The sequence below is a fragment of the Kogia breviceps genome, chromosome 13 (assembly GCF_026419965.1).
Source record: "Kogia breviceps isolate mKogBre1 chromosome 13, mKogBre1 haplotype 1, whole genome shotgun sequence".
Taxonomy (NCBI): Eukaryota; Metazoa; Chordata; class Mammalia; order Artiodactyla; family Physeteridae; genus Kogia; species Kogia breviceps.
The window spans coordinates 80939976-80967338 of NC_081322.1; the positions used below are offsets into that span (position 1 = coordinate 80939976).

The following is a 27363-nucleotide window of genomic DNA, read 5'->3' on the forward strand; positions in this document are numbered from 1 at the left end:
GAATAAGTATATTTGTCTACATTATAGGATCACGAATGCTGTTTCAATTATCTGTGCTTTTGGAAGGTGTGAGCAAACTGAGCGTTTCATACCCCGGCCTAATTTCCAACTCCCATTTTAGACAGTAAAAGTGCTGCCCCACAGAGAACGTTCCTATAGAGAATCCATCCTACTTTTGCCTTGTTCTCAACGGTCTGCTACACACAATACTGGTCAAATCTCATGACCAGGAAAATGCTCTGTGCTTCACTAGCTGACATTCCACCTATATTTTCCAGTGACAACATTTTTTTAGAACACTTTGCATAACAATGCACTAAAAAAAAAAACACAAAACACCTCTGTCTCTAACCAAGGCCAGTAGGAGCCATATGGGAGCCATAGGCAAGCAATGAATTTGAGTGCTTCTTACGCTATCTTCTTTGAATATTTTTTTCAACAGTTATTTAGAGGAAAAGGTGAGAGCTGCATAGGAACTCCTTTGCCTCACCATCATTTTCTTGGATCTTGGGTCCAACTTACCCATTCAGCATAAAAATATATTTAATATTTTGAAGGTCTCTGCAACTAACTAATCTAACCAGACCCTTGGTTCTTTAAATGCAATCAACTACTGTCGTGGAGCCTGCCCGTGGGGAAGCCATATCCAGACACCAGTGGCTCAGTAACTCTTGCTTCCTCTACTAGTCTCTGGGAGGATTTCTGCTACATAAGTTCCTCTCACCTTGCTACATTTCTGAGCACAGCACTCCTTGTGGGTGGGTACCCCTGTGAGCTGTCCCACAGATCTTTAGCTCAGCTTTAAATCTTTTAATTTTTAAAGTTTTTCCAGTTTTATTGAGATATAGCTGACATACAACACGATATTAGTTTCAGGTATCCAACAAAATGATTTGCGATGTGTACCTATTGTGAAGTGATTACCACGGTAAGTTTAGTTAACATCCACCCCAGTTAACAACTTCTTCTTGTGGTGAGAACTTTTAAGATCTACTCTCTTAGCGACTTTCAAATATACCGCGCAATATTGTTAACTATAATCACCATGATGGACGTTACATCCCCAGGGCTTATTTATCTTATAACTGGAAATGTGTACCTTTTGACCACTTTCACTCATTTCCCCCACTCACCACCTTCCACCTCTGGCAACCATCAATTTGCTCTGTTTCTAAGGTTTGGTTTCTTTTGGATTTCACTTATGAAATCATACAGTACTTATCTTTCTTTGTCTGAGTTATTTCACTCACGTAACATAATGCCTTCCAGGTGCATTCATGTTGTTGCAAATGGCAGGATTTCCTTCTTCTGGTGGTTGAATAATATTCCACATACACACACACACACACACACACACACACACACACACATTTTATTTGTCCATTCATCTGTTCATGGGCATTTAGGTTGTTTCTATACCTCCACTATTGTAAATAATGCTGCAGTGTACCTGGAGGTACAGATATCTCTTCCAGATACTGGTTTTGTTTCCTTCAGGTATATGCCCAGAATAGGGATTGCTGAATAATACGATAGTTCTATTTTTTATTTTTTAAGGAATTTCCATGCTGTTCTCTATAGTGACTGCACCAATTTACATTCCCACTAACAATGTAAAAGTGTTTCCTAGTCTCCAGCACTCCTTGCAGACAGAGAGTCCTGTTAGCTGTCGCACAGATCTGGCCTTTATCTCTGCTCCAGTTCTGTTAGATTTTAGTTTCCTTACAAATAAAATTCCATGTACATCAAGTCTAAAGAAAATAGAAAGGTGCTGTGAAATATAATAACAACCCATTGCCAAATTTCAATAAATTTTGCCTTGTTTAGTTCTCTCCATGACTTTGCTGAGCAGTGAAATTGCCAAAAGGCAAGTAAAGGTAAGGTGAAAGAAAAGCAAAGGATCTGGGAAGAAAATTCTGCCCTCCGGCGATTAAATTTTCTTTGAGTAGTAATATAATGTTTTTTTGTTGCAAGTATTTTGTGCTTTTACATCTATTGGTATTATGTCATTTCCTATAGGAGGCAGTCCAAGTGTATGTGCTGAAGACAGGACTACATACCTGACGATTATGAATGAAAATGACTTTTGGAGAAAACTGATGAAATAAACAATTAGATTGTCTGTCACATTTTGATATATTTATTTTCTCCGTACAAAAATATGACATCAGCTGGTTTGTTTTAAATATTATCCACTTGTGACAAAATCCAAAAGGCTTGTATTTTGTAGTGTTTTTCTTTCCTTGCATTCCTTCAAGTGCCCTGTGGAGTTTGATGCTGAATAAAATGTTGTAACAGATGTCAATATGCTCCAAAACTGAAATGATACTTGGTTCCAAATCATTTCACCTGCCCTGTCAGTTGCAGGTTGACCTAATGGAACAGATTCTGGGGGTCAACTTGACTGCTTCCTAGCCTCTGAAAAGCTGACTCACTTATTTCTGTGAAAGGGGAAGTTTCAAACCTGAGAACATGAAATACTCTGCTGAGTGAAATTAGAAAGAGCTGGTTTCTAGAATAGTGGATGCAAAACAAATGTCGTATATTAACGCATATATGTGGAATCTAGAAAAATGGTACAGATGAACCTGTTTGCAAGGCAGAAATAGAGACAGACGTAGAGAACAAACGTATGGACACCAAGGGAGGAAAGGAGGGGGGTGAGATGAATTGGGAGATTGGGATTGACATATATACACTAATATGTATAAAATAGATAACTCATGAGAACCTGCTGTAGAGCACAGGGAACTCTACTTAGTGCTCTGTGGTGACCTAAATGGGAAGGAAATCCAAAAAAGAGGGCATATATGTATACATATGACTGATTCACTTCCTTGTACAGTAGAAACTAACACAACATTGTAAAACAACTATACCCCAATTTAAAAAGATAGTGGATGTATCTTTTTTTTTTTTTTTTTTGGGGTGGTACACAGGCCTCTCACTGTTGTGGCCTCTCCCATTGCGGAGCACAGGCTCCGGGGCCATGGCTCACGGGCCCAGCCACTCCGCGGCATGTGGGATCTTCCCGGACCGGGGCACGAACCCGTGTCCCCTGCATCGTCAGGCGGATTCTCAACCACTGCGCCACCAGGGAAGCCCCAGGATGTATCTTTAAAGTTTAAAGGTTTAAAGTTTCAGGTTGGTTTAAAGTTTCAGGTTGTAATTCTGAGTTTTCATGCATCACTGTTGAGCCAGTTTCTGTCAGCTGTCTATCCAACCCTTAGCTATGTGGAAAAGCTGTATAAAGGATAAATTTTGAGTCATTAAGTTTGTTTTATCTCCCCTCTTTTTTATTTTAAGGGAGGATGAGAGGATCAAACAAATTCTGGAAATAATTTATTTTTTATTTTGGGGTGGTAACATGTTCATTTATTTGAAAAAATGTTCTTTACTCTTTTACATACTATTTCTGATTCTCTACTTCAAAAGACTACCAAAATAGTGCAACAACTTTTCTATGTGTCAAATTTTAAAGAATATGGTTTTATAATAAAATTCCCATTAGTATCAATATAAATTAGAAATGTCATTTTTTAAGAAAAAATCATGATTTTAAAAATCTAGTAATCCATATATATAGGAAAAGGCAATTAACAGCATAAAGGAGGAAACTCAGTGCCAGAGCTAGTAAGAGCTATCCACTCAAATATTTCAGTAAACACATCTGTTCATGTATTTCTCGACTTATAAAACTCTGAACTTTTTCCGTAATATAATGGAAGAGAAGCAGGAAGTACATATATTAGGTTTCCTAGGTCTTTTAAACATGCAATTTAAAGCATTTCATTCTAGTAATCATTTTCTTTAATTGTCTGCTGAGTCTCACTTTGCTTAGATACTGTTTTTATATCTTTAGATAACAAAGATCTCTTCTCGCAGTGTATTTTAGAATGCCCTAAGTAGGGTTGTATAATTTTAAGTACTTCTTATGTATCCGACTCAGAGAAAGGGATTAGATGCTTATATTTTTGAAACACAGGTCAATTCAGTATTTAAAAAGAAACATTTTCCAAAAGGAAGAAAAACCTCTGTAGCACTGACAAATAGTGTAGTGAGTTTAGAGAATGCAGGTGACTCAGCACTATCTCCATTACTTAGCGCTAATGTAAAATGATAGATTTCCTTTTACAAATTGAATATCACATGTTAATATTCTCCAAAGAGCTGATGGTACACCACAGACTCCAAAAGTAGCATAAGGAAAATAAAAGTCATCAAATACTAAATTGGGCTCTCAACACACAAAAAATTAAATTAAATTAAATTTGAAAACAAATTCATAAATAAACTCAAAACGGGGGGAAATATTTGCAAAATATATCATTTCGCACTAACCAAGTATTCCTTTCACTTTTGTATTTGTTTCAAGACTTCTGTAATAAAACATTTTTTAATGACAAAAGAATAAAATCAATAACATACGAATATATCACATAAACCAATAAAACAACTATTCCAAGAGAAAAATGGAAATAAAAGGCATGAAAAGATAATTCTAGAGAATGAGAAACTGAAATAATCAATAAACATGTAAATATTAAGCCTCACTAGTAATCAAAATAACATAAATTGCATAACTTTTTTTCTCTTGATTGGCAAACAAAAAAAGTAAATTTTACATAATATATATTGTTATGCATGTGGGAAAATACAAATTTGCATGCATTGCTATAGGAATACAAACCTTACATTTGTTTCAGAGGAATTTTGCAATATTTATCAAACCAATTTTTGTTTATTTCTTCTATCCCAGCAATTTGGCTTCTAGGTATTTATTCTAAGAAGAGTTGTTTAATTGTGCAAATATATATGAAGAAGTGTGTTCATCACAACTTTGTTACATTAAAGATAAGTCACAACAGTCTAAATGTCCTGCAGTGTTACATAGTTATAATAAAAATGTTTATTTCTTGATCTGAAAGACTATGACATATTAATAAGTGAGAGTAACAGGTTATAGCACTGTATGTAGCATATTATTATATTTCTCTTAAATATGTGTGTGCAAATTACATAATATACACATATGTATGTGTCTACATATGTGTGTCTCTGTGTGGAGAGAGAGAGAGAGGATATGTGTAAATGGTAAAATGGTAATAATGGATGGATATCTTTGGCTAGTGGGCTTGTGGTTCTTATTCATATTTTCAAATAATCCTACAATAGCCCATATTACATGTGTAACCAATTACAATAATGAATAAAATTGAAAGTTTCTTACATGGAAAATTTGTTGATCTACTCTAAGAATACTGATGGCACACTGAGACATCTCTAACATACCCCGAAGTATTCTGCAGTATAGCAGACACAAGAAGACCTGGTACCAATTGCCTACTTCAAAGGACGGTGATACACAAAGGGTAGTACTTATTTTCTGATTGTAGAACATATATACTCTTTTAGTTCTTTTTTTCACCCGTTAGAGTTGATATCTATCTTTATGTCACCTGCACATTATTTCCAATTCTACTTGTGATGGGCCGCGTGGTCAGTATAGTTTAAGAGGTTAGAGAAGATTTTCTTCATTTAATTAGTTTACTAGCAATAAACAAATAGTGTTTGAGGTTTCATTTGTATGTACTGCTGAATGGCACAAACTCATAGGAAATAATTGTCTTTAACCAGTGAGAAACAAAAATTAACTGGTTCTTCTATTAAGAGGCCAATAGGAAATGAATGTCTGTGTCTCCTCCAAATCTGCATGTTGAAGCCCTAACCCCTAATGCGATGGTATTTGGGGATGGGATCTGTGGGAAGAAATTAGGGTTAGATGGGGTCACGGGGTGTGCCGTTCTGATGGGATTAGTGCCCTTTTAAGAAGAAACACCAGAGAACCAGAGAGCTTGCCCCGCCCCCTCCCACACACCTGCCTGGTGCACATGCACGAAACAGCAGTCATGCGGTCACACAGTGAGGTGGCAGCAGCCTGCGAGCCAAGAGAAGAGACTTCAGAATGAAACCCACCTTGCCAGAACCTTGACCTTGGACTTCCCACCCTCCAAAACTCTGAGAAACAAATTGCTGTTGGTGAAGCCACCAGCCTATGGTACTTTGTTATGGTAGCCCAAGCTAAGACAGAGGTAGACTCACCTTCAGAAAGTGGGGTAGGGGAGCAGGAACCACGAGAGCTGTAGGGGAAAGGAGGGAGGGAGACGGAGGGAGAAAGTCACCCAACCTTGTTCTTTTTTTCCCACAGGAGACAACTGTACATGATGTAGTTCCTTTCCTGACCTGAAGAAGCAACAAAAAAAGAAAGTTTGCTTATCATTTTGATCCTTTGTAGACCTGACCCAAAATTTGACTTTCTTCTAATTGAGTCATGGCTCAGCAATAGAGGAAATATTGGTCAAAGAAAGAAATTACGACTTAAGTCAATATACTTCAAATATTAAAGCCGACTTGGCCTGACCATCTGATAGACTGTTGCAAGGTGTCAGATATGCCACATTCTAATATATTTGACTTGTAGAAATGGATCTAATAACAGCTTCTCGTGGTTTGGAGAGCAGGACCACACTTAGAAATATTGTAGGTACTCATTCACAAAGATTCTTTGGGGTATATTTTAAAACAATGAACTACCTTGAAAACATGATTTTTAAAAATATGAACCAAAAATATTAAAGAAAAGACTACAGTTGTAAGGACTGTAGTAGAGCTATAAGGACCATCTGATTAACCCACAGTGGTACTTACAGGGAAGCCTTGAGATCTACAGCAAAGTGCTAACGCTATGTTCACGGTCTGCTTGTTGCGGCAAAGAAAGTTACTGCCGGGGTCTATGTCTTGCGAGGGTGCTTTAACTGTTGAGTCTTGCTTCACAGCATTTCTCCAGCATCCTGTACCTGACTGACCGCTACAAACTGTATGTGCTTAACTGCCATCTTGGCATCTACCCATCAGCAGCCAATAAAAGACTGAAGAGGTGAGAATGTGCTAAAGAGAGTCAGGAGGCAGATGCTGCTGCAGCATTTAAAATAGTCTGTTGAAAGGATACAGCAGAGGGGTAAACTAGTGTGCTTGTCCTACGGAGCAGCCCTGTGCAAACTTCTCTCTATGCCTCTAGGTTTGCCTCTATCAAGACTCCATCGAAGAGGTCTCCATCTTTTACAGTCTGTTCTGTGAGAATGGAATTTTGTTCATGTCTCTTTGTTTCCTTCTTCCCTTTCTGGTCAAACTGCTGCAGGGAACACAGGTTCTCCTGCTGCCCACGTTGATTCATTTCTCAATGGAAGAGCGGCAACCTGGCTCTACCGATTTTGGGAACCAGTTTTAGTTTACTCTTAAGGTGATTACTTTTTGCCATTGGTAGAGGGGATTAAATGCCAAAAACACATGTACACATGTATTCACTACATAATACTTAATCAAATGCCTGTAGGTATTGGCAATATATTTCCACTGGAATTAAGCAATTTTTGAACATGCTTTTTTTTTTTTTTTTTTGTGGTACGCGGGCCTCTCACCGCTGTGGCCTCTCCCTTTGCGGAGCACAGGCTCCGGACGCGCAGGCTCAGCGGCCACGGCTCACGGGCCCAGCCGCTCCGCGGCACGTGGGATCTTCCCGGACCGGGGCACGAACCGGTGTCCCCTGCATCGGCAGGCGGACTCTCAACCACTGCGCCACCAGGGAAGCCCTGAACATGCTTTTTAAATTAAATAATAGTGAGCCCTTTTTCATGGCATGAAATGCTTGATTGATGTCAGTTAAGACTGGATGAATCTATGCCTCTTCAGAAATGGCAGCAGGAGGAGGTCAGAAAGAACTGGTCTGCCCTGTGGGTCTGATGTCTAGAGAGTATGTCTGTTCTAAATGTTTTGCTTTTTAAAAATATTGTCACAATGCTTAAAAGACAGCTGATTTCATTGCGTCTTGTTTCTTATATATTTAGTGGAAATATACAAAACAGCGTTTGATCAGGAACTAAATGATTTATCAACAGACCTGGATATCAAGACAATACTTTTAATAACATTTCTATAATGAAGTTTCAAATACCAAATTTTCCCAAAGGCTTTTACTTTGTACTCTAGCAATTCAAAGGGTGACCATAGACTTTGTTTAAATCTTACATAATCTATGTATGCATATATTTTGTTTTCTCCAACTCTTTCAGAACAGGAACCATTTGCTACAATTCTATGTATCACCCACAACGTCTAACTCAGAACTACATATAGGAATGTGTAACGTGTATGTGTTCAAACATTCACCGCAGTGTTTCAATTACTTTTCTCCTCTATTTTTGCACCCTTCCTCAAAATCAGTCGCCGATTAAAAAAAAAAGAAAGAAAGACAAAGAAAAGGAGGCTTTCATTTTCAGCAAACTTTCTGTACTAGGTTACAAAAATAGAGTGAAAAGCATATATTCACAATAGTGATAAAAGGCTGAAGAAGTAAACTCCTACTTTCTTTTCTATAGTAATATGGTTTATTTTTTACGTTTCAGTTTAAATTCTTTCCTTTCCTGGATTTATCCAATTCAGTCTCTTTGTTCTTGATCTTTGTTATGATCAGCTGAGTCTATAGCCCTGAGCTGTGTCTTCCTGAGCTCCCATCCACGAAAAAAGCACTATCTGCTGAGAGGTACAGGTGCTCAGCTGGGACTTGGCTGAACCAGAAAGTGAGCCCCATGGGGTGGACTCAGCCCACCCTTCAGCCGAATTACCTACTATGGAAAAATGTGTGCAACTCCTCCAATTTGGACATGCCTCAAATGACCCATAGAGAGGTAGGTGGGGATGAAGGAAGTTTTCCCAAAAGGAATTAGGGCATAAGCAAGGTAATGATAATGATGATCTTCCCTGCTTTTTTGCACAAATCACCCTAAAGGGAGAAATGAGAAAGTAGCTGCAAAGGAGTATGGCTTTAAAATCAAATGTCCATTGTCTATATCTGAGTTGAATCATAACTCCTGGCTTTTATTCCAGAGTGATTAGGTTAATTTCAAAACCTTCAACCCTCAGTGACTAAATCACCTATGCATTCCAAGGTATGAAAAATTTGAGAATATAGTGTGTTCCTTTAAAAAATATGTCTTTCTCCTTAAGAAAAAGGAGGGGGGAGGAAATAATATACAGAATTATAAAAATGACTCTAAAGGAAACCAGTGATTTAAAGCAGTGGACTGGAAAATGTTGAGATTCTATTTTTAACTTAGAATTCTACTTTTGGCAAATCCCCTAAATCCTCCACCTCGGTTTTCTTATTTAAAACATGAAGATAATGATCTTTCTCACAAGGTGATAGATGATTTATCCAGTCTTAACTAGTATTAGTCAAACACTTCATGGCAAAGAAGTCATTATTATTTAACAGTAAAGTGTGCCTTAAGTTGCTGAAATCTATTGGAAATATTCTACTGGAATCTATAGGCATCCAGCCAAATATTATTTAAGGCCCATAGAGCAAGTGCACAACTCTTAACCCCACTAGAGATGGCAAAAATAAATACTTGAAGACTAAACTAAAACTTAACACACACTGGAAACTTCAGATCAAATTAGGAGCCAGAGAGGAGGGACCATTGATTTCCATAACTACGTTTTTTTGTGTAAAATTTAAATGATATAAAAATGGTAGGAAAGAGGAGTATTTTGGCCCTTGGGCCATTCACTGGTTTCATTTAGATAGAGTTTACTCTGCTATCCTTTAAAAAGAGAAAGCAAAAAAATAAAGGGAAGGGTCTACGAAACTGATCTAACCCCAGACGTTTCCTTTTAAGTCTCAAGTCTACTTTTCCCAAAAAAAGATACTGCTGTGGTCTGAATGTTTTTGTTCCCCCAGAATTTATATGTTGAAATTTACATGCCTAGTGTGGTGGTATTGGGAGGTAGGGGCTTTGGGAAGTGCTTAGGTCATGAGGGTAGAGCTCGCACGTATGGGCTTAGTACCTTTATAAAAGGGTCCCCACAGAGCTCCCTAGACCCTTCTGCCATGTGAGGACACAGAGAGCAGTCGCGAGTTTGCAACCCGGAAGAGGGCCCTCACCTGACCTTGCTGGCACCCTGATCTGAGACTTCCAGCTCCAGAACTGTGAGAAATAAATTTCAGTTGTTCATAAACTACTCAGTCTGTGGCATTTTGTTATAGCAGCTTGAACGGACTAAGACAGGTATTTATATGAAACAGGACATTTCAGCACAAATCAATTGTTGATAATCTCTCCTGGTCTATAAAATTAGCAACTTTGACAGTATCTGTAACTACATAGCTTTGGCTAAACAAGAACCAGTGAACAATCTTTATTTTCAAATTTCTCTCTGGACCAGCATCCTTTCTTACGAAAAGTCATTTTGTGGTTTTAGGCAGCCATGATGGCAGTTCCCATGTATGATCATAAGAGTGCAGTTTTTTTCATTAATATAACTTCTGGAGCATGAAGCTGTTATCACAGAGCTCAGAAATATACCAGCAACAAATACTGAAGCATCTACCAGCCCATGCTGTGTCATTTTTAAAAAGTCTCAAACCATGAAAAACAATCATATTTAACAATTCCTTTGAGAGTCTGTGGAAGAGGTGGTGGATAACTAGAAAGTACATCTTGGGTGGGATTCCAAATAAGCCTGCAGCTGTATCACTGCGGGGATTTGATTCTATGTCCTCTCTCTGGAATCTCAATGGAGAAAGTTAATTCTTGTTGTCAATTATAACTTGAAAAAGCCCATGGCAGTTCTTAAATTTTTTCAAAATTTTTGTACCTTTGGTAATGTATAAATTGAGTCAAACCCTTATTATTTTTCAGAGTTCTGATCTCCAAAGTAAGAGGTACAAAATAATAGATCGGCATAGAGAAAGAAAAATGAGAATTTCTATTCATATTTGTTTTGTATCATTCTTTTAAAACTCTAGTTTTTGTACATTTATTATGTTTCAAATGAAATAATATAGTTAAAGTTTTTAATGTAGGGAATACACTGTTTGAAAATTATAGGTATATGATTGAAATATAAACATTCAGAGGCCATAGATTTTTAAAAACGAGACTTTCTGCCTCAGTTTTGGCTGACATTTCAAAAGATTTTTTTAAAAGAAATAAAGAAACATATATATATGGGGGGGCAAATATTCTCATATTCACATATGCAGAATTGCCAAGTATATTTGTAATCCTTAGACTCAAGGTTATTGAAAGGTTAAAGGCAAGGCAAGAGGAAAAGTTTTGGGGCTGCTGTGTTATTTTGTCTCCCTACCTCCATGGGGAAGATATAGGACTTGCTTCCCTCTCCCTTGAAGCTGAATGAGAGAGGTTTCAAGAAGATCACTTTGCAGGCTGGATTTTTATCCTCTGTGATTTGAAAGACACAGTGGATTGGTGCCTGAATCGTGCCTACAAAAGATGTTTAAGAGTTTGGTATTTGACCAGTATGATGGACCAAGTATTCTGAAACTCCATAAAAAGTAATCAGTAATATCTAATGAAAGAATGTATGCTATACATGGATAAAGATGTGATTTATCCTGGGAACGTTCTGAGCTTCTAGTTCTCAGGTGCCTCCACACACCAGGCACATAAGTGTTGGTTTAAGGGATCCTGTTATACTGCCCTGCTATGTTTTTACTTCCCTAGCTTCCCACAAGGGTAAGAGATGGATCTTTCAGCCCAATGCGGGATTCATCTATCAGACTGAAACAAGCACTTCTTCCTGGTGTCTGCTCATGCATTTGCTAAAGTTCACAGACTTTCCCAGAGGACTCTTGAGTCCAGCAGCCTTGTCTCTAAATTAGATTTTCCTGGTCGTATGGCCTCTTTGTCCAAGTTTAGAAGTTTCCAGAGACAGCCTTCTCTAGGCAGCTCAACCAGGAATCACACAAAGGCCAGAGACAATGAAAGGCAGGCTAAGGGGACTGGGAGTTTCCAGTGCAATGTGTGCCGTTGTTTATAAAATTGTGCTGATGCAAGGGGGAAAATGACTGGGTGAGTATCCACAGTGACAGTAATAGTAACTATAAAATAGATGCTCTTAAAACTGATAGCGACACTAAGAAAAGAAACTATTAGAATTAAAAAATGTATAAGCATTAAAAAATAAAATCCAGAGGAAAGGTTTAATAGCAGATTGCATAGAGCTGAAGAGAATTAGTGAATTATATTACATGTATGAAGAAATTATCCAGAATGCAGCAGAGAGACAGAGATGGAAAGCATGGAAAAAGAGTTTAAGAGACCTGGAAGGTAAAAATGTCCAGCAAAAAAAAAAAAAAAAAAAAAAAAGTCCAGAATTTGAAAGAATGGGAGGGAGAAATAATGTTAAAATGTATCATAGCTAATAGTTTTCAAAAATTATTCAAAGATAAATCCTCAATTTCAAGAAATTTAATGAATTTCAAATAGGATAATTAAAAAGAAATAGATCTCTCCATGTATACTAAAGTGAAAATATAGACTACCAAAGATAAAGAGATGATTTTGAAAGCAGCTATATTTTTTGAAAATTCACACTCAGAAATGAAATTATTAAACGGAAAAACAGGTGACTTAACAGTAACACTGGAAGCTAATAGAGGAAATCAATATCTTCAAAGTGCAGACAGACAATAACTATCGGTCTAGAATTTTACATTCAGAAAACCTTTTTAAGAGCAAGGATGAGATACATTTTCAGATCAGCAAGAACAGAGAGTTCACCACCACCAAAACACCCTTACCAAAGAAACTTTTAAAGGACATACTTCAAGAAGAGGCAAAATGAAAGCAGAGAGCAGACCAGAGATACAAGATGGCACTGTGAATGAAATTAATGAAAACATACGTGTAAATGTAAACATTGATGCCATGAAACAAGAAATAGTAACTTAAATAGGTGCAGTTTAAAAATTGGATAAAATATAGCATTAAAACACTAAACAATTTCATACATATCTTCAGGACAGGACTAATGATAAACATTCTAAGATCTGTTCATTTCTAGAGAAGGAGGATATTGTGCAGTTTTACTTTAGCATTTAGTTAACTAAATTTGTTAAAATTAAATAGAGTGTATCATCGTAATTGGGAGAGAAAAAAATAGAATGAGGAAAAAACAAAGCAAAATCTCAAAAGAGAATTAAAAGAGGGTGGGAAAAGGAAAAAAACCTAAATAAGTAGGGTAAACAGATGGTAAAAATAAATACAAATAAATCATGTTTATTTTTATTTAAAAAGGCAGGCTATCAGAATGGATAAAAGGGATCATGGAAGGATTAGAAAAACTCAGAAAACAGAGAAAGAGGAGCACTCCCTAACGTTCTATGAGGATACCGTATTCTTTTCTTTTATTCTAAAAGAGCTTTATTGAAATACAATGCACATATCATACAATTCACCTATTTAAAATATACAATTTGATGGGATTTAGAACATTTACAGATATGTATGCTCATCATCATAGTCAATCTTAGAATATTTTTTCATTATCTCAAAAAGAAGCCACCATAAATGGAGAGAACAGATTGGTGGTTGCCAGAGATGGGGGCAGGGATGGGACAAAATGGGTGAAGTTGATTGAAAGATACAAACTTCCAGTTATAAAATAAACAAGTCCTGGGGATATAATGTACAGCATGGTGACTATAATTGATAATACTGTATAGTATATGTGAAATTGTGTCTCACTTATATATATAGTTATATAGCTATATATATTATATAACTATATAACTATGTATGTATATATATATGGCCCCATATTCTTTAGCTATCACTCCCTTATTCCCCACTCAATCCCCCACTAGATGAAGCAACCACTAATACATTTTCTGTCTCTGCAGATTTCCCTATTCCATACTTTTATATACATGGAATTATATATGTGGTATTTCATAACTTCTTCTTTCATTCTTTAATGTTTTCAAGTTTTACCCATGTTGTTTATCAGTATTTTATTTCTTTTAATGGCTAAATAATATTTCCTTGTATGGATATACCACATTTGTTTATCCATTAATCTGTTAATAGACGTTTGAGTTGTTTTTACCTCTCTGCTATTGTGAATAATTCTGCTATGGGGATTCATGTATAAGTTTTTGTGTGGACATGTTTTAATATTTCTTAGATATATACCTATGAGTGAAAGTTCTGGGTTTTATGGTAACTCTATGTTTGATCTTCTGAGAAATTGCCATACTATTTTCCAAAGTAGCTGCATTCCCACCAGCAGTGTATGAAGGTTTCAATTTCTCATCTTCACCAACACTTGGTATTATCTGATTTTTTAAATTCTAGCCATCCTAATAGGTATGAAATTATATTTCACTGTGATTTTGATTTGCACTTTCCTAATTCTAATTGTTTTACTATCTTTCTATCTAAAGATGTGGCCATCTTTATGTCTTCTTCGGAGAAATGTCTATTCATTTGCCAATTTTTAAAATTGGGTAATTCATCTTTTTAATTACTGGATTGTGAGGGTTGTTTATATATCCTAGATAAAGGCCCTAGTGAGATATATTATTTGCAAATATTTTTCCCATTCTTTACATTGTCTTTTACTTTCTTGATGATGTCCTTTGAAGCACAAAAGTTTTTAACCATGATAAAATGCAATTCATCAATTTTTTGTTGTTACTCATGTTTTGATGATATCTAAGAATCTTTTGCCAAATTCAAGGTCTTGAATATTTCTCCTAGTTTAAAAGTTTAGTTCTTACATTTAGATCTTTGATTTATTTTGAGTTAATTTTTGCATATGGTATGAGATCTGGGTTCAACTTCATTCTTTTTCATGTGGTTATCCAAATGTCCTATTATCATTTCTTAAAATAAACTATTCTTTCCATAGAATAGTCTTCTCACCCTTGTTGAAAATCAATTGACCATAGATGTACAGGCTTGTTTCTGGGCTCTCAATTACATTCCATTGATTTATATGTCTATCTTTGTGTGCTATCACATTTTCACACTATAACTTTATTACTATTGTTTTGTAGTAAATTTTGAAATTGGGAAATGTGATTCCTTCCACTTTATCCTTTTTCATAAAATTTTTAGCTATTCAGGGTCTCTTCAATTCCATGTGAATTTTAGACTTCACTTTCTATCTAGGAATTCACCCATTTCATCTAAGTTATCTACTTTGTTGGCATACAATTGTTCATAGTATCAATATTTCTTTATAATGCTATTTATTTCTGTAAGATTAGTAGTAATGCCCTTTCCTTCTTTTCTGATGCTAGTAAATTTGAGTCTTTACTTATATTTTCTTGTCCCATTTAGATAAAGATTTGTCAATTTTGTTAATCTTTTCATAAAACCTGGTTTGGGTTTCATTGATTTCCTGTGTTTTTATATTCTTTATTTCATGAATTTCTGCTCTAATTTTTATTTCCTCCCTACTGCTTGCTATAAACTTGTGTTGTAATTGGCAGATATATCACACATATATTGTATTTCTATATGATATAGGCTCAAAATTATATGATATACATATTACTTTAGGCAATTGCTTCTCAAATAGGTCAAGAGAAGAAAAGAGAAAAGGTATTAATTGCTACTGTCTTTTATAATTACACAATTACCTTTACTGGTACTTTTTGCTGTTTTATGTGGATTTTAATTACCACCTGGGATCACTTGCCTTCACTCTGAAGAATTTCCTTTAGTGTTTCTTCTAAGGCAGGTCAGCTAGCCACAAATTCTCTCAGTTTTTGTTTATTTATGAAAGTCCTTGTTTCACCTTCATTTTTGAAAGAGAGCTTTACTGGGTATAAGATTCTCAGTGACAGTTTTTCTTTGAGCATTTGAATATGTTACCCACTACATTCTGGTCTCCATTGTTTATTCCGAAAAGCCAGATGTTAATTTAATGGAGTTCCTTTACTTTTGTTTATCAAAGAGTGCCTCTATTTCTCTTTCAGTTTTGAAAGGTAATTTCACTAGATACAGAATTTTAGGTTGGTGGGTTTTTTTCCTTCAGTACTTTAATATTTTACTCCATTTTCTTCTTCTTACATGATTTCTAAAAAGATGCCCAATATAACTTTTATCCTTGTTCTCTATAGGTAAGGTGTTATTTTCTTGCCCTCAGTCTTCTTTCAAACTTTTCTTTCTGTTTTTGATATCTTCAGTTTGAATATGATATAACTAAGTGTAAAATTTCGGGTATTTAACTTGCTTGGTATTAGCTGAGCTTCCTGCATATGTGATTTTGTGTCTGTCATTAATTTTGCAAAATTATCAGTCATTATTACTTTAAATATTTTTACTCTGTTCCTTTCTTTCTTCTCCATCTGGTACTCCCATTACATGTATGTCACACCGTTTTAATTGTCTTGGTATTTTGTTCCATATTTTTCTTTTCTTCTCTTTGCATTTCAGTTTTTGAAGTTTCTATTGACATACCTTCAAAGTTCACTATTTTTTTTTATTACCCTATGTCCAGGCTATTCATAGGCCCATCAAAGTCAATCCTTATTTCTGTTACAGTTTTTATTTTTTTTAATTTTTTTTTGGTTTTTAACATTTCCCTTTGATTATTTTTTAGAGTTTGCATTTCTCTGCCTACATTACTCATTTCTACTTGCACGTTCTTTGCATTTTTTCCATTAAAGTTTTTAGTATATTAATCATGGGTACTTTAAATTCTGGTTTTGATCACTCCTAAATATCTGCCATATCCAAATATGGTTCTAATATTTGCTCTGTCTCTCCAAGCTGTGTCTTTGTCTTTTAGAATGCCTTGTAATTTTTTTGTTGAAAGCTAGATATGATGTATAAAACTGGCTCTAGCGCTAGGCTAGGCTTCTGCTCCAGTAAGCTGTGACTCTGTATTTGCCTGTTTCTCCATGTTGAGGCAGTAGTTTTCCCTGTGACCTCAATTTTCTGATGGATCTAAAAACCAAAATAAAAATTAGAAAAATAGAGAATATCAATGGAACCAAAAATCTGGTTCTTTGAAAAAATTAACAAAATTGACAATCCTTTAGCTAGCTTGACCAAGAAAAAAAAGAGAAGACTCAAATCACTAGGATCAGAAAAGAAATAAGAAGCATTACTACCCACCTTACAAAATTAAAAATGTTATAAAAATACTGTTAAAATAATGTCTTGAAGTCAATGAATATGAGTTATTATTATTATTGTTCCTTTTCAAGAATGTTTTGGCTGTTTTGTAATGTTTGGTTCCTTTGAGATCCATATAAATGTTAGAACTAGCTTTGCAATTTCTTTGAAAAATTCTGGTAAGCTTTGATTGGGATTATGACAAATCTACAGATCAATGTGGAGAACAGTTACCTTAAAAATATTGAATCTTCCAATCAGTGGTGTGCTGGTAAATGTTTAACAATGGACTCTGTGGGAGGGAGTAGGCCACTGATTCAGAGTATTTGCTAATTTATAGAGTATAAATATTTCCATCATGGTTGATATCAACCTGCTAACATGATGTCAGTGAATGGGCAATCAGGAATTCATGTTCAACTATTTGTCATGAGCCATTCTAAACATCCTCCAGGTCAACATTACTTTTAATCCATGAACATGGTATCTCTCTTCATTTATTTAGACCTGTGATTTCTCTAAAAAATACCCTGTAGTTTTCATTGTAGTTGTTTTGCAAGTCTTTCACTCATTTTATTCTTAAGTAACTGATATTTTTATGCTACTGTAAATGGTATTATTAATAGTATTTATTTTTTTTTCCATTTTTTGATGGTATACAGAAAAATAATTAACTTTTGTAGATGTTGAGGATGTGGAGCAACTGGAACTTCGATACATTGCTCATGGTTGTGTACAATGACATAATCGCTTTGGAGAAAAACTGACAGTTTCTTATAAAGTTAAATATATATTACCCTATAAAAGAGCACTTCCATCTTAAATATTATCCAAGAAAAATGAAACCATATTTTTCACAAGAAATGGCTCTACAAAAATACTTATTGATTTTACCATAACAGCCAAACTGGATACAATGTAAATATCAATCAATAAGAGAGTGGATAAACAATTTATGGTTTATCCATCCAATGGAATCCTTCTAAACAATGAAAGCAATGAACTACTGATACACTACTGATACTGATAAACAATATGACTTAATCTCAAAATCATAAGACACAAAAGATACTATGTGAATTTATTTACTTTCAACCCCAAAACAGGCAAAATGAATCTAAGTTGCTATTAATCAGAAATGTTTGCCTTTGGATAGTGGGTTGGATTTGACTAGAAAAAAGCAAATGGGAACCTTCTCTATTGGAAATGATTTATATCTTATTTTGTGTGAAGGTTGCACGGAGGTACACATTTGTCAAAACTAATCAAATAGAGCATTTTAGTTCTGTGCAGTTTTATTGTACATAAAATATACCTCAACAGAACAATACTAGATGACTTATTTTTAAAAAGTATTTTCTTAATGTAATGAGGAACTGGGAAGCAAATGGTGAATATACAAACAAACAAACTTCAAAAACAATTGTGATGGTTAATTTTAAATGGCAAATTGGTAAGGCCAGGGTATCCAGATATTTGGTGAAAAATTATTCTACATGTTTCTGTGAAGGTATTTTTTAGATGAGATTAACATTTTAAAAAGTAGATTTTGAGTAAAGCAGATTACCCTCTTTAATGTGGGCAGGCCTCATCCAATCAGTTGAAGGTCTTAATAGAAAAAGATAGACCTCCCTTAAAGAAGAGGTAATGCTGCTAGCAGAAAGCCATTGGACTGGAACAGCAACTCTTCTCTGAGTCTCCAGCCTGATGGCTTACCCTGCAGATTGGGGACTTGAAAAGCCTCCATAATCATGTGGGCCAATTCTTTAAAATAAATCTCACTCCCTATATATACACACCCTGTTGGTTCTGTTTCTCTGGAGAACACTGACAAACATACCAAGTGATAACAAGAATCAAGCAAGGTAAGTGAACACTAAATCCTGCTTTTGTTTTAGGGCACTTGTTGAAGGAACTATATTTATATGGTACCTTTGGTTTCTATGGATTCTATGGCTCAGGAGAGAAGAGATAAAGTCCAGGACCTGCCTAAAGTAATCTTCCAACCTAAATCTGTGCCTTCAAAAGTCAATATCCTTAATGTTAATATACATTAGAAATAAACTGACCTCCATACCATTAGAACTTTCAGGAAAATTGCCTCAAACATTGCATTTAGAATTGAGGGGGAGAATATCTGCCCTGTGAATTTGTAAACAGCTAGCCCAGTGGGAGTTTGCAACATGAATTTGTAATACTTGGATGATCTGAATGAAACCCTCAAGCTAAGAATTTAGCATAAAATGATTCCAGGCTAGTAGGATTCCCAGGTTGTCTGACAAAAATACAGATCATTTTGGAGGAGCTCATTTCAACACAAACCTCAAAGAAATTATATTATTAAAGTCCAGATATATGAGCACAGAGTAACAAATAAAAATAAGCATCAAAAACTGAAGGAAACATATGACACAAAACAAGGCACCAAAAGAGAAAATCAGGAAAAACAGAAATTAGAGTCAAACACAAAAATATTAAGAATAATGGAATTATCAGACACAGAACATAATATGGACATGTTCAATATCCTTAAAGAAATAAGAAATTGAAAATGTGAGTAAAGCACAAGAGACTATAAAAAGATCAGATTTAAGAATAAACTTATAGAAAAAAATACAATAATTTAAACTTAAAATATTAAAGAAAAAGGAGTAAATTGGGGGAATTGATATATGTTATGGACAATGTCTATGTCTCCCCTAAATGCATATGTTGAAGCCCTCTCCTCCAAAGTGATGGTATTAGGAGGTGGGGCCTTTGGGAAGTGACAAGCATTCAACAAGGTAAAGCCCCTATGAATGGGATTAGTGCCCTTATAAGGGTCTGGAGAGACCTTGCTTCCTCTCTGCTTTTTTGCACGTGAGGATAGAGAAGAAAACAGTCATCTGCAATGAGTTTTTACTTACCACATCTTTATTTTTTAAATTTGTTAATGAAATGTTGAAAATAGTCTCAAGAGTGCAAATAACATTAAATATATATTCTGAAATTTCAATTTCCTGAATTTGTAAAACCCTAGGCTTCCTTTAAGAAATTTGCATTCAAATAAATTTCTTTCCTTTATGATGGGTAACTTTCTCATTAAAGTTATAAAGGCTCAGATTCATAGGAAAAGCCTATTTTATATAAATATATATATATATATTTTTATATATATATATATATATATATATATCAGACACTCAAATTTGGAGTCCTGTATCCTATCAATCCTTTTCTTCCTCAGCCTAAATGTCTTATTTACATAGAAAAATTATGAAATGAAGCAATGTTGACAATAAATGACACTAGCATTTAACTAGAAAACATCCCTCCTATGCATACAAAAGGATTAGACTTTTACAAGTGTCTTCATGCTCCAAATCAGTAAAAGGCTTTATTTGAGAAGAACTAGTGCAAGATAGTTCAGTTAATAGCTAAAGATCACAGAATGCCTCAGACAGTTTTAGAGTCACTTCTTTTACCAACCTGTATGGAAATTATCAATACGTACAATGTTTTGAACCAATGAAGCATAGGAAATAGTAAAGGTGCCATTATTGAGTTTACTGTTATAGGTTCATTGTCAACATACTATATAACTTGGAACAACTTTGATCCAGAAAATTATAAAAGCACAATGGCTTTATTGCAGATGGATGAATCTGCAGATGTTATTAAGTGTGCTCAGTTAGTAGTACTAATTAGAAGTCCTCAAGAGAAACGCTTTACAGAACTTTATTAGTTCCTCAAAGACATACCAAAACAAACTATTGAGTGTGAAATATTGAAAATGATAAATAAATTCTTTGAAACAAGGTATTAAACAAATACTGTGTATATTTTGTATTGATGGTACAGCTGAAAAACAGGAAAACACAAGGGCTTTGTTTCAAAATATTTTGGAAACCCTGAGAGCCAATGTTTCTTCACTGAATGTTTCTACCTGTAAAGATTAACGTTATCAAAATGGTGAATTGAAAAATTAATATAATCTAGACTAGCTCCATATGAAAAAAATTGAGTAGCAAGTTTCTGAATGTCCTTTGAAGAATGCTTGGTGTTGTCTAGCAGACACTTTTGGGTTGTCTGATTCTATGGGAGTCTGTACCTTTTATAACTCTGTAGAGATAAAACTTACCTTGTAGGGGGCTGATGGTGATGAAGATGTTTCTGGTTCAAGGTAATGCAAATGGTCCTAGTCATAGGGATGCAAATGAGCTTTGTTTCTTGGGGTGTAACTGATTTCTTCCTACATGGAAAAAATGATTCCAAACATTACATGTTATTGTGCTAGGCTTTTGAATCAGTTTGCTTCTATTAGTAAATTCATTTCAGCATTACGGATTGCCTATGTATGAGTCTATTCTTTGGATTCTCTTTTGAACTTGTTTTAACATCTTACTGAATCCCTCATTAATTAATAAAGTGGATAAAATCTTTGACACGTATTCATTTTATAATTTCATGGGAGTCACAATTTTACCTTTTATAGAAATAAAATCCTTTCACAATGTGAATATGTTCCAATTTCTCATTAATATTTTTAAAATTATTTTACATGTATTCTGTTAAATTAATTAAACAAGGTGGCCATTAGATTGAGGTGGTTTTAATGCCTTAGCCTCCCATGTAAGCAGCCAAACCTAAGCCTGTAAATACCTCAAGGTCAAGAAGTCAAAACCTAAAGACAGCCAATCACAAACGGCCAACCAGGTTTTCCCAAATATGCAACTGCTTAAGCTACAGCCAATCAAACAATTGCTTGGCTTTGCTTCCCCTTCTTCTCTATAAAAGTCTTCCCTTGGCTTCTGTGGGTGGAGAGCTCCTAATCACTTGGTGCTGCCTGATTAGAAGTGAATTTTCCCCAAAAAAACTCTTAATTTTTAAAAATACGTCTAAGTTTATCTTTTAACAGTTCAATATTTAATAGACTTCCATAATGTTTGTATTTTATCTTTATCACATTTATAAGATAAAATGAAAATATAATGGAGTTTGTTTCACTAAGCCCCATAAACGAAGGGTGACCATATAACGTTTGTTCAAATTAGAATATTTTGAAAGTGCAACGGGCACTGTTAACAATTGCCCTGGCAATTGATTGAAATAGGAGAGTCCAGGAAAAAACAGTATTGTCCTGGACAAACCAGGAGCCATGGTCATATTACATGTAAGTGACCGTAAATCCCCTCTAGGTATACCAGCATGCCATACAAATGTTATTTCCTATGTGTGCCATGATGTGAAAAATACTGGGAAGTATTGCTGTATAACTTTACAGTATATGAACATTCTAGAATTCACTTATTTTTCTGTTGGTGGGTATGTAAGTTGTTCTCAAAGTTTTACATTACAAACCATCCTACTAGGAGCTTTTTTGCCCATGCCTCCTTGTAGGCACATGGGAGAGTTTCCCTAGTGTATACATCCAGGAATATGACCATGTTCTACTTTTCAAGAAGTCTCCTGTTTGTTTTCCAAGGTGGTTGCCTTCATGTATACCTACACATCAGTGTTAGAAATGTTCCTTTCTCCATATCTTTGTCAATACCTATTAATTTTAGACATATTAATCTTTGTTAGTTTGATGAGTTTGAAATTGTATCTAAGGGTTTTCATGTGCCTTTCCCTAACCATAGTGAGTTTAAACACTTTTCAAGTATGTTTTCCCTATCCCTGTTGCTTATGTGAAATACCTATTTATTTGTTTGGCTTATTTTCTTCTAACTTACTTTGCTTTTCTATTTCTTATCACTTTGTGGAATTTGATTTACTCTCAGCAGTAAAATTTTTGTCACATTTGCTGCAGATATCTTATCCCAGTTTATAATCCTCATTTATTTATGGATCTTTGGATACAAAGAAGTTTTTAGATTTGATGTTGTCAAATTTACCAATTTCCTTCTTTATGGTTTGTGCTTTTGGCGTCTTGTTAAGAAATGCTCTCGGGCTTCCCTGGTGGCACAGTGGTTGGGAATCCGCCTGCCGATGCAGAGGACACAGGTTCGTGCCCCGGTCCGGGAGGATCCCACATGCCGCGGAGCGGCTGGGTCCGTGAGCCATGGCCGCTGAGCCTGTGCTCCACAACGGGAGAGGCCACAACAGTGAGAAGCCCGTGTACCGCAAAAAAAAAAGAAATGCTCTCACAGACTTCCCTGGTGGCGCAGTAGTTAAGAATCCACCTGCCAATGCAGAGGACACTGGTTCAATCCCTGGTCCGGAAAGATCCCACATGCCACGGAGCAACTAAGCCCATGTGCCACAGCTACTGAGCTTGTATTCTAGAGCCCATGGGCCACAACTACTGAGCCCATGTGCCACAACTACTGAAGCCCACGTGCCTAGAGCCCGTGCTCCGCAACAAGAGAAGCCACCTCAGTGAGAAACCCATGAACAGCAAGGAAGAGTCGATCCCGTTCGCCACAACTAGAGAAAGCCTGCGTGGAGCAACAAAGACCCAATGCAGCCCCCCCAAAATAAAAATAACTAAATAAGAAATGCTCTCACACCTGGAGTAATAAAGATATTGTCCTATATTTTCTTTCAAAACTTTCAGAATTTGCTTTTCACATTTAAGCATTTATGCAACCTGGAATTGATTCTTGTTCAGGAGTAGTATGTGATACTCATTGTAGTGATTTTTTTTCATCCCATTAAAAACCAGTAATCCCAGATCCACATGTTTCATTGCCCATCCTTTCCCCACTCATCTCGAGCATCAATTCTGCCACAAATCAAGTTTCTATGTATGTGTATTTATATCTATGTTCTCTGTTCCATTGGTTGATGTATTTGTCTCTCCTTATGGCAATAGCACATGGTCTTACAATAGTTTTATAATGTATTTTGATATCTGGTAGAGAAAGCCCCTCTACCTGGTTCTTTTTCAACATTTTTGGAGTATTCTCAAACCTTTGATTTTTCCATATAAATTTTAGAATAATTCTGTCAAATTCTCTGCAAAATAGTTCTGAGAGTCTACATGGAATTCTATCAAATTTATAGAAAAATATGGGATAAGAAGATATATTTAGGATACTAACACTTGCTATTAATGAACATGACATATTGCTCCATTTATTCTGGCATGTTTATTATATTTTTTTAAATTGCTATCCTTTCCTCCAAAAAGGCTATGCGTGCATTTTATAGGATTCATTCCCAGTTACTGTCTATTCTTTACGCCATTGTACATGCTATCTCTTTTGTAAAATTACATTTTCTAATTATCATTGCTTTGTTAGAATTACAATTGACCTTTGTATGTTGATCATAGATCTAGTAATCTTGCTGAACTCTTGTTAATTAAGTACAAAGGCAAGAATGATAGAAACTGTATTTTCTCCCTTGTAGTGAGGACCCTGGATGCGATGTGCACACGTTAGATTTAAAATATGGAATCAATATTTTTGCCATTTCGGCAGATAAACAGTTACGAAGGCATTAGGCTTTTCTACAGCAGCTACAACTGAGGTGTTAGGTCTGAACCATGGCTTCAAATGTTGTAGAAAGTCTTTTTGCTGGTGCAGATCATGGTAAAAGTAGTATGATTCTGAAACCAGCAAATGTCAGTGTAGTATTTTTTTTTTTTTTGAGGTACGCGGGCCTCTCCCTGTTGTGGCCTCTCCCGTTGCGGAGCACAGGCTCTGGACGCGCAGGCTCAGCGGCCATGGCTCACTGGCTCAGCCACTCTGCGGCACGTGGGATCTTCCCGGACCGGGGCACGAACCCGTGTCCCCTGCATCGGCAGGCGGACTCGCAACCACTGCGCCACCAGGGAAGCCCTCAGTGTAGTTTTTAGACTCAACAAGTGACTTCCTGATTGCTGAAAAATATTACCCATCAAACATGTCTCAAGAAAAAAAATAGTATGCATCCTATGCTTTTTCTGCTTTTAAAACAAAACAAAAAACAACAAACAAACAGAATTGGCAAAGCCTTCAGGGTATCTGTGGCTTTCAAATTCACTTAACAGTTTGTGTTTATGGTCCTTGAGGATTTCATTTTAAAAAAACAACAAAAAATCCTGATTCCTAAGCTCCACTCAAAACCAATTAAATATCTTGGAGTAGGCCCAGCATTCACATATTTTTAAAACCTCACCAGGGTATTTTAATATGCAGCCAGAGTTGAGGATAGACTGTACACTTAGAGCTAACAAATTCCAGGAGAAACACTACTTCTCTGGACATTACACCATTAAAAACAGGAACCAAACAGGAAATGAAAAAGCTGGCATTTTAGCAATAAATAAACAAACAAACAAATAAATACAAGTTTAGCAATGTGGAGGAAGCATGAGTCAAATGCCCACATCACCCTATGATTTATAGATAAAAATAAAAGCAAAAAACATAAAACCAAGAGCCTCATTCCAAGTCAACCTAATTGGAACATGGAGGGGCAGGGGCAGGATATTTATCAAAAGTTTCTCAGCTGATTCTAATGTGCAGCACAGAGTTAACAAAGGCAACTCAGGGATATTGGTGGCTAGCATTTTTTTAAGTGTATTTCAACCAATGGGATCAAAATCTTCTTGGGTCTAGAGTCTCTAGAGGGTGGGGCTTTCCCTTGAGGGGAAGGAGTGTAGCTACTTTCAATCAACATCGGAGTAAGTTCATCCGGAACAAGAAATGATGATTTAAGGAGGCTAACCTTGGCCTAAAGCCAGGTTTTCCTCTTGGCTTTGAGAGCCGTGAGAGTCAGCCTCAACTCCTAGGCATGGAGATGCCCGAACATCCCAACGTGGAGAGTGAACTGGAAGGAGAACAATATGGTAGAGAAACCCTGCCTTTAGATTTGGGCTGTGGCTTCTGAAAGTAGCATCCTGGGTAGCGTGAAAAGTACTCACACTCTGTTCTTCCCATCTCTTATCCAAAGAAGAAGGTTTTAATCAGGACTAGCCACCTGCTTTTCCATAGAGACAATGGTAAATAATCTCAGCTTGATTTAGATCACCATTTACCTCCTTACCCCAAGGCCAGAGAGTTTCCAAAGTATAAATAGGAGTGAGAGGCCAAGAATGAACGCAGCCCTTGCCCTGCAACAGGACTGACTTCTAAACTAAACTGCCCTCAAAACACTCCATTCTGACCTTAACTTTTCCATGTTCCTTTATCCAAACATATTTTTCCCTTTTCAGAATTTTTTTTTCCCCTTCCTTTCTTTTTAATCCTCCAATGGGCCAAAGAAATAACTGGCCTAGTGGTGACTTCAGTGGGACAAAGTTTGCTGATGGTATGACTGGATGTGAGTTCATTCAAAGGCAGTTTGAAGTTTACTTTGGCTTTTGTGCCTTCTCAAAAATAAATACACTTGATTCAATAAATTTGGAAATGTGAATTTTCTGCAGCACCCTGACGGAGGCAGGGCCGGCAGGGTCAGGTCTATTTGGAGATCAATAATTGGGGCTAATTCTGGCTTGTCTCAGCACAACCAGGGCCCTAGAGTGTTCAGAAATGCTCCACGTTTCTATTTAGGGGTCAGAGTGAAAAGAAAACATGTGCCCAGCTTGACCTCTGCATCTGAGAATCTCACAACAACCAAGCTAAGAACTATAAACCTCTATGGAAAAAAGAGAGGCAGGAGTGAGGGGAGGAGAGAGGTTGAATTTGAAAGGCAGTTCAAAAGAGGTTGGGATCTAAGATTAGCTTTGCATTAAAAAGGAGTTGAGTTGCTTAAGATCAATTCTCAAAATTTGATATTTTGGCATCTTTATTCTTAGGAATGAATCGTTTTTGCATGCCACCAGAGTAAGTCCCATTGATTTATTTGTTTGGTTTATTCATGTACTTGCACTCTTATTTATGGAGTCCGTACTATGTAGCAGACATTGTGATAGGCATTCCAAGAGCTAATAACGCTGTCTTGCGTCTTAGTGGCCAACGCTTCACTATGCAAGGCTGCTGTACTCATGGCAGTCTTCTTAAACCCGGTTCCTTGCTCTCCCTTTCTGACTACCTTTGAATCTAAACTTGAAGCAGTTCTCAAATATCAGCGCAATCTAGATGCTGACTTCAGCAGGGCCTTGGTGCTTTCCTTTCTGGCCTTCTCACTCTCCCTAAGTAATTAAGTTCCCTAATGATAACGGAGCATCATTACAATAATATTGATACCTGCTGTAATCACTGGCATTCTGGCTTTTCAATTTCCAGTATTTGCCTTGGATCAAGTAGCTCTGTGCTAATGCAACAGAAGGTCACCCGATGAAGGGGCTGATAGCGAAGAGGACAGCTCTGCTTAGCATGCATGGAGGATTATGCTTTTTGGCTTGTAGAGCTAATCTTTCAAGTTGTCCTTTTTTGACTTTCTCAGTTTAATCAGTTTAATCTCATCTTCCCTGTTTTCTGATTACAAGGATTTTCTGTAGAAACCTTGCCTCCACAAT

The 27363-nt window shown here is 36.1% G+C and overlaps 1 protein-coding gene across 1 annotated transcript in view; it reads right to left on the reverse strand.

The window, feature by feature from the left end:
- Nucleotides 1-6104: 6104 nt before the first annotated feature.
- Nucleotides 6105-27363, reverse strand: part of LOC136792406 (uncharacterized) — a 404323-nt gene continuing 383064 nt past the window's right edge. Inside the window, exons 5-6 of the mRNA XM_067011204.1 lie at nucleotides 21115-21225; nucleotides 6105-6243 (exon numbers count right to left, since the gene is read on the reverse strand). Coding sequence (XP_066867305.1) covers nucleotides 6105-6243; nucleotides 21115-21225 — 250 coding nt within the window. The remainder of the gene's footprint in view (nucleotides 6244-21114; nucleotides 21226-27363) is intronic.